The sequence below is a fragment of the Rhopilema esculentum genome, chromosome 13, assembly GCF_057945365.1.
Source record: "Rhopilema esculentum isolate cy_ngs chromosome 13, ASM5794536v1, whole genome shotgun sequence".
Lineage (NCBI taxonomy): Eukaryota > Metazoa > Cnidaria > Scyphozoa > Rhizostomeae > Rhizostomatidae > Rhopilema > Rhopilema esculentum.
The window spans coordinates 6,398,590-6,411,153 of record NC_142827.1 but is presented as its reverse complement, the minus strand read 5'-3'; the positions used below and the strand labels follow the sequence as shown (position 1 = coordinate 6,411,153).

Sequence of the window (12,564 nt, the reverse complement as noted above, 5' to 3'; positions counted from 1 at the left end):
GACAGGCGATTTTAATTGTAGATCTGTGCAGTGGTGGCCTGATGATGTCGAAAATCCTGAGGGAGCATCGCTTGACGAACTTATTGAAACAAATAATCTCTATCAACTAATAGATACTCCAACTAACATTAGGGAAGGAGGAATGTCTTGCATTGATCTTGTTATCACTAACCAGCCAAATTTTTTTGTTAATTCGGGTACTCATCCTTCCCTGGGTGAACATTGCCAGCATAAGATTCTTTACGACAAAATGAACATCTCAGTTCCTTACCCTCCTCCGTACAAGCGCACTATTTGGGAGTACTCCAAAGCTTGTCCTCTAAAGCCCAGGCCAAACGACTCGATTTTTTACTCGATTTTTTACTCGATTTTTTACTCGATTTTTTACTCGATTTTTTACTCGATTTTTTACTCGACAAGAAATCAAGTGAAAAATCGAGTCGTTTGGCAACCTTGTCGAGCAAGTCGAATGGCGTCGAGTGATGTCGAGTGAAGTTTGATCACTATCAAAAATGTCGAGTGAAAAAGGTGTTGTCGAATGAAAATCGAATCGTTTGGCCACCTTGTCGAGTGAGTCTAGTGTGCGCCTGCGCAGTTATCATCTCTTATGCTGGGTAGGGAAGCATACTACCCTGGGGCCTCTAGGTCCAGGGGACCTTTTTCAGTGATGAATTCCATTTTAAGAATGGAATTAATCAAAAGAAACAAAATTTTGCTTGAAAATAGTAATTTTGCTTCATGAAACGAACGAACAGGGTCTTATGTCACTCGTGTTCGTCAAGAGATTGTAAAAGGATATTAACACGTAAGATAAACACCGTATCGTATTTACGGTACGGTAAGATTTGCGTTTCTTTGCCTTTAATTTGTTGGCGTGAGCGAAAAGTCGAGTTAAAAATCGAGCGAAAGATCGAATCATTTGGCAACCCATGCTCGACTTCGCTCGATTTTGAGATCAAATCTCGTTCTCCACCGCAATAGCTGTTATCTTAGATGAGGTTACGGAAACCCAGTGATAATGCTTACTTATGTTTCTACAACGCTAATTTTAGCAAAAGCAACAGAAACTAAAGGAACAAACTCCAATATACGCCAGGGTATCAAAAGTATTGCACCACCTCGAAGGAGGAGAAATGGCGAATGATCGAAAGCTATTGTTATGCAAATTAATTCTGTTTTTAGAGGGCCAATGGAATTATCAACGTATTCTTGTGGAATTTCGCAATGGGTGGCCAAACGATTCGATCTTTCGCTCGATTTTTCACTCGACTTTTCACTCGCGACTTTTCAACATGATAAAGGCAAAGAAACGAAAATCGGCTGCCGTGTTTTTTATCTTACGTGCAAATATCCTTTTACAATTTCTTGACGAACTCGAGCGACATAAGACCCTGTTCGTTCGTCTCATACAGGTACCGCCATTAAATATATATTTCGTTTAAGCAAATTACTATTTTCAGGCAAAATTTTGTTTCTTTTGATTAAAACGGAGTTCATCACTTAAAGCGCCATTGAATCGAAAAAAATGAAATTTTTTTTATTTTTGATTCTGGTAGAATAATCATCGCTGATTTCGAAAAATTTTTATTTTTTTTTAATTTGTAGCCCACAAATAGGGGTTTCTGGGGTTCTTTGCGAGTAGGTCGTGCAAAAAGAGGCTGGGGCGAGTGACGCATTAAGATTTATATAGTCAATTCAGCCATAGTGAGGGCTGTAAGATAATAAAAAGTTACAAATTGTGTAAAACATAATACAAGCATGAAACTTGATAGAGATTAGCAGTTTGATACGCCGAAAAAGATAGGGTTGATCTTTTCACATGTGTGATCTTTTAGATCGCGATATCAGCATGGAACTTTGTAGAGATAGGCAGTTTGATACGCTGAAAAAGATAGGATACGAATCGACGCCGAAAAATTCCCCTTGTGCTATTTATAGACTGGGGTACTAGATTAGCGTTTCGAGTTTGATTCGAGTGGTAATTCTTCGTGGCCATAGAGGATGATTTTTAGCAGATCTTCATTTGAAAGATTTATCAGACCATGAGGCAACAATATCGCATTTACACTGCTGAGGAGATATCCACATTATGAATATGGCAGAGCAGAAAATAGTGCTCCGTGTCCTCAACACCGTCATTTATCGGGCACAAAGGAGTCAAAATGTCATTAAAATATGACAAGGCTTATAGAAGTTATTGATGTTTTGCAGTCGAATCTTAATCACACGATCGACGAGATTCACGTTTTAGTCAGAGACCAGGAGACTGCCGAATACCTGCATTCGCTTCCTTTAAAACGAAGTGAGAATCTCGTTCTTCGAGTAGTTGTTAACGAGGACGTGGGACTTAAATGTCAACTGCTTTATGCTGCAAGATGTCTACCTGGCCAGTTAGTAGCAATTACTAACCAAGATAACAAAATAGGCAAAGGATGGGATCTGCCCTGGCGTCAAGTTATCGGAAACTCTCGTACAATGTATGCTCTAACAAGACATTCAGCATTAAATTCAAATTGCACCAAGTACACAAAAATTGGTTCTTGTGATGACGGAGAAATATATTTTGGTTCTCGCGACACATTTGCTTTGAAGGCTATGTCAAACTGGACCGAAATCACCTTCGAAGAACTAAAAGGGATTTCACTCGATATGCCTGGAATGGAAAATCTTTTTATTTGGTTCTTCAAAAAAAATGAAGTACCGCGTGCTGAACCCGTGCTAACTTCTGTATGTACAACACCATGACCATCACTGCGTTCCTGTTCGAGGTTTGAGCTGAAAGCGAGTTAATGATGCAGGTAGGAATGACCTAGTTCGAATTGTCTAGTTTCCATACTGCTCGACCTGATAGTCATAAATAAGCATGATTAACAGTCATAAGTTAGTATGATTTATTATTTCAAGTAAAGGGTTAGGGTTAGGGTTAGGGTTAGGGTTAGGGTTAGGGTTAGGGTTAGGGTTAGGGTTAGGGTAAGGGTCAGGGTCAGGGTCAGGGTCATTGTCAGGGTCAGGGTCAGGGTTAGGGTTAGGGTAAGGGTTATGGTTAGGCTTAGGGTTACGGTTATGGTTAGGGTTAGGTTTAGGGTTAGGGTAAACTGATTACGTCATCAGGTCGAGCAGTATGGAGCCTAGACAGCTCCGACCTAGTAACGTATTCCGACAAACGTCAATGATGTTAATTTATATTCTTTATGAACTACTCCATAGTAGACCTAGCTTTTAAGAACTAATCATAACAATCTCGCTTATTTATTTATCTCAAGCTTTATAAATTGGAAAGATTTTTAGATAAGAGATGTACCAAAGGAAAGTTGTGACAAATATCATATCAGAGGTCAGACACGTAAATACTGGGGGGGGGGAGGTGTGAGGATAGAATGATAATCATTCCATCAAATTGCTTCTAAAAATGGGATGTGAAATAGAGTTTTTTAAATAATATTTAATAGTAATGAGAATCTATTTCGAGATTGAATTATATACCAAAAGTTTATTGATGCACTCTTGCCTTAAATTTAGATGTTAAGAACTTCCTCCGTTCGAGACCGACCGATGAAGGACTATACAAACTCATGATTCCTACTTGCGAAAAAGACATTTTGAACAACGTAAATTTAGATAAGATAGTGGAGCAATGAGCAAGTCGTAAAAGGAGAAAAATTAACATATGATTTTGGACTACGTATGTTTTGATGCACTAATTCAACTAACAGTCTTTATGCTCGATCTTCCAAATTTACGTAACCTAGAAACTTAATCATACAGCTGAATAATTATTTAAGAGAGAATTTATAAGGCTTCATTGGTAAAAAACCATCAAAGTTTAGGCCCTCATATAAAATTAGAATTGACCTTTGTCAGTTGGAAATTTTGAGCCCTTCCCCCTCCAAAAAAGCCAATTTACGACCCTGTCAGAGATCATAGCTGTTGAACAGTATAACAACAATCAAGTCTTATTATATGAAAGCTATTGAAAAAGAATAAAGAACTCACAAACAAGAGTCCGACTAGAGATTCGAAAATATATAAGATTTGATTTCAATAATGATATCTTGTAATCTTTTTTTAGATAGTTGTTGTGTTCTGATGGTTGGCATTAGTTAGCTTTTGCATAGTTTTCAGATTCGTATACTTACTTTGAGCAAATTATTCATTGTTGATAAAATCTTGATAAAGATAAACATGTTTATTGTTCTGGTAGAAAGATAGATAGGAAATCTCTGCTAAAGGGTGTAAAAATTTATCAAATTTTTTAACCTAGCAGCTTGTACAAGCCATTTAAATCTCTTAACCTTTCAATTAATTACTTTTGCATCTTTGGGCAGCCATGATCTGCTTCAGCCAATTTGCTGGGCGATTTAGCTCTACACAAAGCTCATAGTCAACAAAGTACATCTTGGTTGCCATAGAAACATTATCCGATCCATTTTGCCGGAAAACAAACCTTGGCCTGCTTAGCCGGGATATCCCGCCTAGCTAGAATATCTCACCTAGGCTGCGTTCACACGATACCGGATTACTCACGTATCGGATTGCTTTTCATATCGGATAGGGGACCCCGTTTACACGGCTCCGTATTAATCCGATACGTCCCATACCACTTTTGCGGAGTGAAATCACTCCGCTGTGAAAGTGGTATGAAAAGTGATCCGATTCGTCCCGTACCACATTCCATCTCGTGTAAACGGATGAATCCGATACGCTTTTACACTGGAACCTCGTTCTGAATCTCAAGGAAAGTTCTCATCAACGGATTCTACATCTTTACCCTTCGGGTAACGTTCACCAAAAACTATTTTATCTTGTCATCATTCGACATTAAATCTTTTCAATCCCTTTCCTCGAAAAGGCATTCACTGGCATATGCCTTTACCGATTCAGTCTGCAATTCGACTTCTGCCTCCCTCTTCTGCTTACGTTTTCTTCTTCTAGGCCACTGGCCAGCACTAATATTCTATACTTAAGTGATAATTTTTTCCCGAGACCTTTCCCGAGACATTGCTAAAAATCGAAACAAAAGAAGTATCCTGCACAGTGAATAGCGGAGCGTTTTCGTGTAAACAGGATGAAAACGGTATGAATATCAATCCGGTATCGTGTAAACGCAGTCTAAACGGTATGCTTTTCATATCGGATAGCTGAGACGAATCCGATATGAAAAGCAATCCGGTATCGTGTAAACGCAGTCTAAACGGTATGCTTTTCATGTCGGATAGCTGAGACGAATCCGATATAAAAGCAATCCGGTATCGTGTAAACGCAGTCTAAACGGTATGCTTTTCATATCGGATAGCTGAGACGAATCCGATTTAAAAGCAATCCGGTATCGTGTAAACGCAGTCTAAACGGTATGCTTTTCATATCGGATAGCTGAGACGAATCCGATATGAAAAGCAATCCGGTATCGTGTAAACGCAGTCTAAACGGTATGCTTTTCATATCGGATAGCTGAGACGAATCCGATATAAAAGCAATCCGGTTTCGTGTAAACGCAGTCTAAACGGTATGCTTTTCATATCGGATAGCTGAGACGAGTCCGATATGAAAAACAATCCGGTATCGTGTAAACGCAGTCTTAACGGTATGCTTTTCATATCGGATAGCTGAGACGAATCCGATTTAAAAGCGATCCGGTATCGTGTAAACGCAGTCTAAACGGTATCCTTTTCATATCGGATAGCTGAGACGAATCCGATTTAAAAGCAATCCGGTATCGTGTAAACGCAACCCTAGACGGGATGTTTTTTATTTGCGTTTACATGAGAAGCACTGGCGCGACGGGATAAAATTTGACGCCTTTTTGAAAACACATTTCGCGCTATTTTTTTAAAAATTAGCGCATTCAGATTTCAAAATGGCTGCTCGCAGCTTGTTGGTCAAGAAGGCAAAGTCATTGCTAAGGGGTTGCTATGATGTTGATGCAGTTATCTTTTCTGGCAATCAAAAATTGTAACATAAACTTGTTGTATATGATTGGAAAGTTATGTGAAAACTTTGTTGTCTACCCAACAGTTCTGAATATGCTTTTGAAGAAGAACCTCCCTTAACTGAAAATGCGCCTCAAAATTGCTCGTAAACTCCCCAGAAAGCGTCGGGTGACATGGTTCTCATGTTGAAGGCACGCGCATTGACGTCAATTTCATCCCGGCAAGGCGGGCTATCCCGCCTGTTCCTGTTTACATGAAGAAAATCATTCTACCTTGTGAAATTGATTTTTTCAATTTGTCTTTTCTTTTAAAAATTGGTTTAAAACAACCTGCTTAAAAAGATTATTATGACCAGGAAATATATCTCGTTTCTATGGCTCTAGACGTTTCTTTGTTTTAAACCACATTACATTAGGGCTAGTTCATACGTCTCATAAAAAGTTCAAGTGTCAATTAAATGCGGCAAAAATACGGCGTCTGAAACCGAATAAGAATTTATCAATTTAATGGGGTAGAAATGCGGCAGCCCTGCCACATTTAAATAATAATTTCAGCAGAAATGCGGCTTGGTTTCAAACGCCGTTTTTCTGCCGCAGCGAATTCAATGAAAGTTGTCATCGATATTGATTTTGATTGATCGAAGAGTGATTAAATGGTAATACGCATGCGTATAGTTGTGCTGTGCCCGCCAAAATCTCATAGTCTTTGGTTATATATAATGGCTGCCTTTCGATCGAAACTTAAATCGTTTCTGCGAGAAAACGAAGAATGGGAAAACCTAGCATACAGACACGGACTGCTTGTCATCAACAATATAATTTGAAACCAAATTGACAATATTGACTGCCTCGGCTGCAGAGTGGTCAGAAGAAGATGTCTCAGTTTTTTCTCACTAGCTCGTCTTCTTCGATTCTTCACAAGCATGTTATTGTTATTCATCAACGTTTTAAGAATGGCCAAGAACTGATTTGTTTGCGCCATTTTGTCATGAAGAAATTAGAAAAGAGAATCACATCGGTGGCGCTGCGCAGGATTTTGCACCATATTAAATTCGTGAGGGGTTAATTAAATTCTGCGTCTGAAACAAAATACAAACTTCAGGAAAATTCTGTCGCATCTAATTGCACGCTGCGGCAGAAATGCGGCGTAAACTGCAGCGCAGCGCGCTCAAATTCCAAGCGGAAATCGGATTATCTCTGTCAAATTTGAAAAAGGGTTCTTAATTTTCCACCAGTGGTGGCGCCAGAGGGGGGGCAGGGGGGGCTACAGCCCCCCCGTCGGAGGAGGCTAGCCCCTCCGTCGGAAGATAAATTATGCTTGAATTTTTTTTGTCGGAGCGAATTTTTTAAGTTTTGGCGGAAATAGAAATTTCTAAAAGGACTGTTATCAGAATTCAGGAAGCTCATCCCAAAACAACTCATCGACACATCAATTTCATGGTAAATAATAATCTGTTATAAGAAGTTTGAATTGGTTGTTTAGATGTTCAGTACCAGGTGTTTTCCGCATGCTGTTAAATTTGATCTTATGTTATGGATAGTGCAGTTCGTCCAAATCTTGCTTGCTATAACCAACCTACAACATCGGAATATTTTTGTGCGATAGCGATATGGCAACAAATGTTACCCGTTTCAGTGTTAGATGTAGTATATGTAATGACGTATTTAACAATGATTACGCTGCCCGCCACACGAAGTCCAAGCACAAAGATTTGGCTGCAATGGGAAGGACTGCTCCTACGACGGCAATAGTTGAAACGGACTCGCAGCAGAGAAAAATAAAAACATTTTTTCAATCAAAAGGCGGTACTTTTCCAAAGAAACGAAAGGTTAATGATTTTGAAACTGAAAGAACAACAGAAGACCCCGAAGAACAAGAAGTTGAAATTTCGAAAATTCAAGACGAAGAGCAAATCGAACGTGGTATGTTATACGTTTTAATATTTAAGTCCTTTTAATACGAGGAAAAACACTTAGCAAAGGGCTTCAGCCATAAAAACAATCAAACTCATTTACGTAGTAGCTAAGCCATTTTACCCCATCCCAACCATACATATTTGTAGTGTTTTGCTTCTACGTACACGTTTTTTTATTTATAAGAAACTTGACTCAAGCCCAGAGTACTAATAGTTTCCAAATTTCTTATTTTTTACTATTTTTAAGGGAAACCATCTATTACTATTTACGATAAATCCTTCTAGTTTTTTTTATAAACAAGTTCCTTATTAAGAAAAAAACGTGTATTTTTATAGGAAACCTAGCTCTCCAGAAATTAAAAGTTTCTTATTTTCGGACCTATATAATATGGGATTTCACTGCGACTGCGACATATTTAAACAAATATACCTGGCTATGACTGGATGAGGAATAAACCTTGTTAGACGTATAAATTTCTTCGTTTTATTTACAAATAAAAATAATTTTTTGGATGATTTTGATATTAAGAGTCACAAAAGATTGATTAGTAAAAATGCCTTTTTGTCCATCTCCCAGGAGATATTATAATCTTTTTCACACATGTAAAACAGGGTAGTAAATCATTTGTTTAAACTTCCAGGTACAACTTCTAGCTTGGACCCCGAAGTCACGAATGTAGATGCTGACAACTACGTCACCATTTCGGAAGCCGAACAGTCGATGTCGGACATTGTGGAAGCAGCAAATGAAAGCGACAGCAACGAGGATATCGAGGAAAATTTGGAACAGTTGGAACTCGAGTTGGAAGATGAAGTTGATCCTGCAGGATTATCAGCCGAAGGTATACTAACTAGCTATCAGATATAATCGTAACTCTCCATTAACCAGCGGCGTAGGGGGGTACTAAAAAGTGGAAGGGCGCGTGAAAAAAGGGCACCTTGGTATGTAATTAAGACGAAGGCAAACCCTGCTAGAAGGGCACGGGGGCATGCTCGCCCGGAAAAGTTTTGCATATAAGCAGCCACTTTGGCTCCCATAGCCTCTTTCGCACTAAAGCTCAAAGAAAAGTCTAAAACAATGAAAAGAGGCACTTCTCAGATATAAAATAGGGCACTGCCAAGAACTTAACAGGAAAAAAGTTTGCAAAGTGTGATGGATAATTTTTTTCGTTTTAGCACTTCAAGGAGATTCGAGAGGACCGCAACTTACACTATCCGTCGCTGGCCCCAAGGACATATCCTCAACCAAAGACGGCGGACCTGTGCAGCCTCGTAATATTTCCTTCCCTACACATTTGATTGGCAATCAGCATCGCGCATTCACACCTTTGCTGTATGAAAAGTATCCCTGGATTGAGTATTCGCAAATGGAGGATGCCATCTTCTGTTTCCACTGTCGTAATTTTTCAGAGAATCGGAAGGATCCAGCGTTTGTTAGTCAAGGCTTGCGCAATTGGAAAAGATGCTATGGCACCAAAGTGAATGATAACAAACTCTTGCAACATCAAACCAGCCATCTTCATGCCCAAAGTGTAGCTGCTAAAGCGCACTATGAAAACGTTAAGTCTGGAAATTTTCAGACCATTGCCACACTTCATGATGCCGCTTATTCGAAACTGGTTAAAGACAACAGGCATTACATGCGAGTGATTTGCGAAGTCCTGCTTCTCACTGCTCAGCGGAAGATTGCCCAACGTGAGACTGGAGGTTCATTTCGTGTTGCCGATATAAATAAAGAAGCTCTAGACTATGGACCTTCTTGTGGTAATTTTCTTGCGATACTTGGTCTTCTTGCAAGGCATGACCCAGTTGTTGCTGACAAAATCCGCACTGGCCCGAAAAATGCAAAGTATACTCACCACAGCGTACAGAATGCCATCTTAGACATTATGAAAGACATGGTTCTTGAGCAAATAAAAAGTGAGCTCAATAAGGCTCAGTATTTTACCGTCCTTTCAGATGAGTCTAAAGATAGAAGCAAAAAAGAGCAGCTTGTTGTTGCAGTCCGTTACTGCTACGAGAATGCCATACATGAGGAATTTATTGGCATTGCTGAGGCGCAAAGTTTAGATGCAGATGGTCTTTCAGACACAATAATTGAACGATTGCAACGCATCGAAGCCAACATGAAAGCATGCGTGGGGCAAGGCTACGATGGAGCTTCTGTTGTTTCTGGTCACCTGAATGGCGTTCAAAGGAAACTTCCTCTGAAAACCGGTGCTGAAATGGCTTACTACGTCCATTGCTTTTGTCATCGATTGAACCTTGTGATCGTCGATGTTGTGAAATCAATCAGTTGTGTGGCAGACATGATATCGCTATTCAGAAGCCTGCATTCTTTTCTGAGCAGCAGCACCGTTCATGTACGATGGGTAAAGGTCCAAGAGGATCACAAGGTTCATGTGATGGAAATTGGAAAAGTTTCTGACACGAGATGGTCTTGCCAGGCGAAGCAATTCAATGTTTTCTGGGAGCGGTTGGATATCTTGGTGGAAGTCCTGCAGGATGTGATTGACACAGATACGAACCCCGGTCGCAGAACAGAAGCTACTGGTTATCTTCTGCAGATTGACAGGAAATTTGTGAGATACCTGTTTGCCATCCGACACGTCTTGAACAAAGCCAAATTTGCGTCTGACATGTTGCAGAAACCCTCCAATGATTTGAGTCAAGCCATTGATCTCATTGCAACATTGAAAGATGAACTGGATGACTGTCAAAGCAGGGATAAGATTCAAGAGTTCTGGGATACTGCCGAAGAAGCAGCGGATCGCTTGGAATTGCCGGAAGAAAAAAGACCACCAAGAAAGAGGGCAACGCCTGCTTCTCTTCGAGAGTTTGTTGTGGAAGCATCTTCAGAGCCTCAAGTAGCAAGCGGGTTTGATGGCTACGTACAAAATGTCAAAGAAATACTAAACAGAACAACTGCAGAACTTTGCAAGCGGTTTGACGAAAAAAACATAAAGATCATGAAAGGCATAACTGCATTGGCCCCCAAGTCGAAAAGCTACTTGGACCCAACAACTCTTGTCAATTTTGCTGAGCTTTTTCAGTCTGAAATTGGTGCACTACGCAGTGAAATTGCCACATTTAAATATATGCTCTCAAGAAAAGAAGAAAAACACCGCCCAAGCACACTTCTGCAACTAGAGGCACACTTGGAAAAGCTAAATGAAGCTTTCTTTGAGCTGCACCGGCTTGTATCCATCGCATGCACTTTGCCAGTCTCTTCAGCCGAATGTGAACGCAGCTTCAGCTCTATGCGCCTCATCAAGAGTGATCTGCGCTCACTTATGAAGGACGAGCGTCTAGACAGTCTGATGATGCTAGGTATTCATCGTGCCCGTGGAAGTGCTCTTGACTTGGACTCAGTAGTAGACAGATTTAAGGCTAAGTTCCCGAAGAGTAGAATTGCTCTGTGAAACAATTTTGATTCTTGGACTTGAATTTTCGATATGTAGAAGTGCGTATTCCACCGCTTAGGTCTGTTCCTATAAAGTTACGTTGTGTTCCAGTTTTCCTTAAGTTCAGTTGGTTGCTTTTTATTTAAATTCATACTTTCCAAAGATAGGCCCTACTTGAATTGGCAACGTTTGATGAGTTGTAAAGATTTAGAGTAGTTTTAAGCTTATCTAGAGGCAGCTTTCAAAAAAAATTTCCAGGGACGCCGGAGAAGGGGGGCGCGGGGGGGCAAGCGCCCCTCCTGCCCTTTGCTAGGAGGGGCAAGGGAGGGGGCAAACGTGCCCTTAGTAATATGTCAAAAAACGTAGTAAAAAACACGATTACACCATTTTGATAGCATTTTTAGCCAATCTAATGGGTGTAGCCACCAAAATTTTCCCGGGGGAGTACCCCCGGACCCCCCGAATTTTCGGCTCGCAACGCTCGCCTTCGGTCTCCAGTACCCTTACAATTCCTTGTCGCCCCCTAGCCCTATCGTTCTCTAAAAAAATTAGCCCCTCCGTCGGAAGTGCTAGCCCCTTTGTCGGAGGAAACCTAGCGCCACCACTGTTTTCCACTTTGACAAAGTAATGAGTTTTATGTCAGAAATCAGTGCGTCTAGGGCCTATTTGTTGGTGTAAATGACGAGGAAATTTTTTAATGTTTACACTTGTGGCCTATGTACATCCGAATTCTCATGCTAACAAGTTGCGGTAACCGGGAGGAGAACGTTTTGCTTGTGAAAACTTTCTTCATTTTCTATCAAAACCTAGAACTTTTTGGTTACACGTTTTTTTATAAGAAGGTATTTTGTAAGAAAGTTGTGCTCGGATCTTCAAAAAGTTAAGAAAGTTCAGGGCTCGATCTTTAAAACCTAAGAAAGTTGAAAAATTTAGATATTCAAAATTTCAAAGGAAATTGCTGTGCAAGAGTGAAATATTTCAACAATACAGTAATGTGCTGAACAGGAAACGACGAATACAGTATGACGTTGAGGGTTTTTGAGAAGAATAGCATATTTATAGCATTTCATCTTCTTTATCACTGCGCATGCATTGAAAGTGTTAAAAGTTTAGTGCTGAAATTAGGAAATAGCTACAAAAGTTGGAGGGCTGGGCTGAAAAAACTTTTTTATAAAAAAAACGTGTGAAATTTCCCCAACTAACAGTAAATTTTGTAGTTATTCAAGTAGCCGGAGATGTAGAGAAACCTGAAGACAGGCACCATGGAAATCAGAATCGATACGACTGAGCAAGCTTTTGATATGCACTTTAAAGGAAA

The 12,564-nt window shown here is 40.0% G+C and overlaps 1 protein-coding gene across 1 annotated transcript; it reads left to right on the top strand.

The window, feature by feature from the left end:
* Positions 1-7,155: 7,155 nt before the first annotated feature.
* On the top strand, positions 7,156-11,858 carry LOC135685041 (zinc finger MYM-type protein 1). The gene is made up of 3 exons (XM_065200771.2): positions 7,156-7,849; positions 8,484-8,684; positions 9,019-11,858. The coding sequence occupies exons 1-3, from the start codon at positions 7,537-7,539 to the stop codon at positions 11,262-11,264; spliced, it is 2,760 nt and encodes a 919-aa protein (XP_065056843.1). The 5' UTR covers positions 7,156-7,536; the 3' UTR covers positions 11,265-11,858.
* Positions 11,859-12,564: the final 706 nt, after the last annotated feature.

What these genes read in the sequence shown, in the direction of transcription:
- LOC135685041 (XM_065200771.2), top strand. Translation starts at nt 7,537, where the DNA reads ATGGCAACAAATGTTACCCGTTTCAGTGTTAGATGTAGTATATGTAAT. An exon ending in CGAAGAGCAAATCGAACGTG is followed by an intron (nt 7,850 to 8,483) that starts GTATGTTATACG and finishes TTAAACTTCCAG; the next exon opens with GTACAACTTCTAGCTTGGAC. An exon ending in TGCAGGATTATCAGCCGAAG is followed by an intron (nt 8,685 to 9,018) that starts GTATACTAACTA and finishes TTTTCGTTTTAG; the next exon opens with CACTTCAAGGAGATTCGAGA.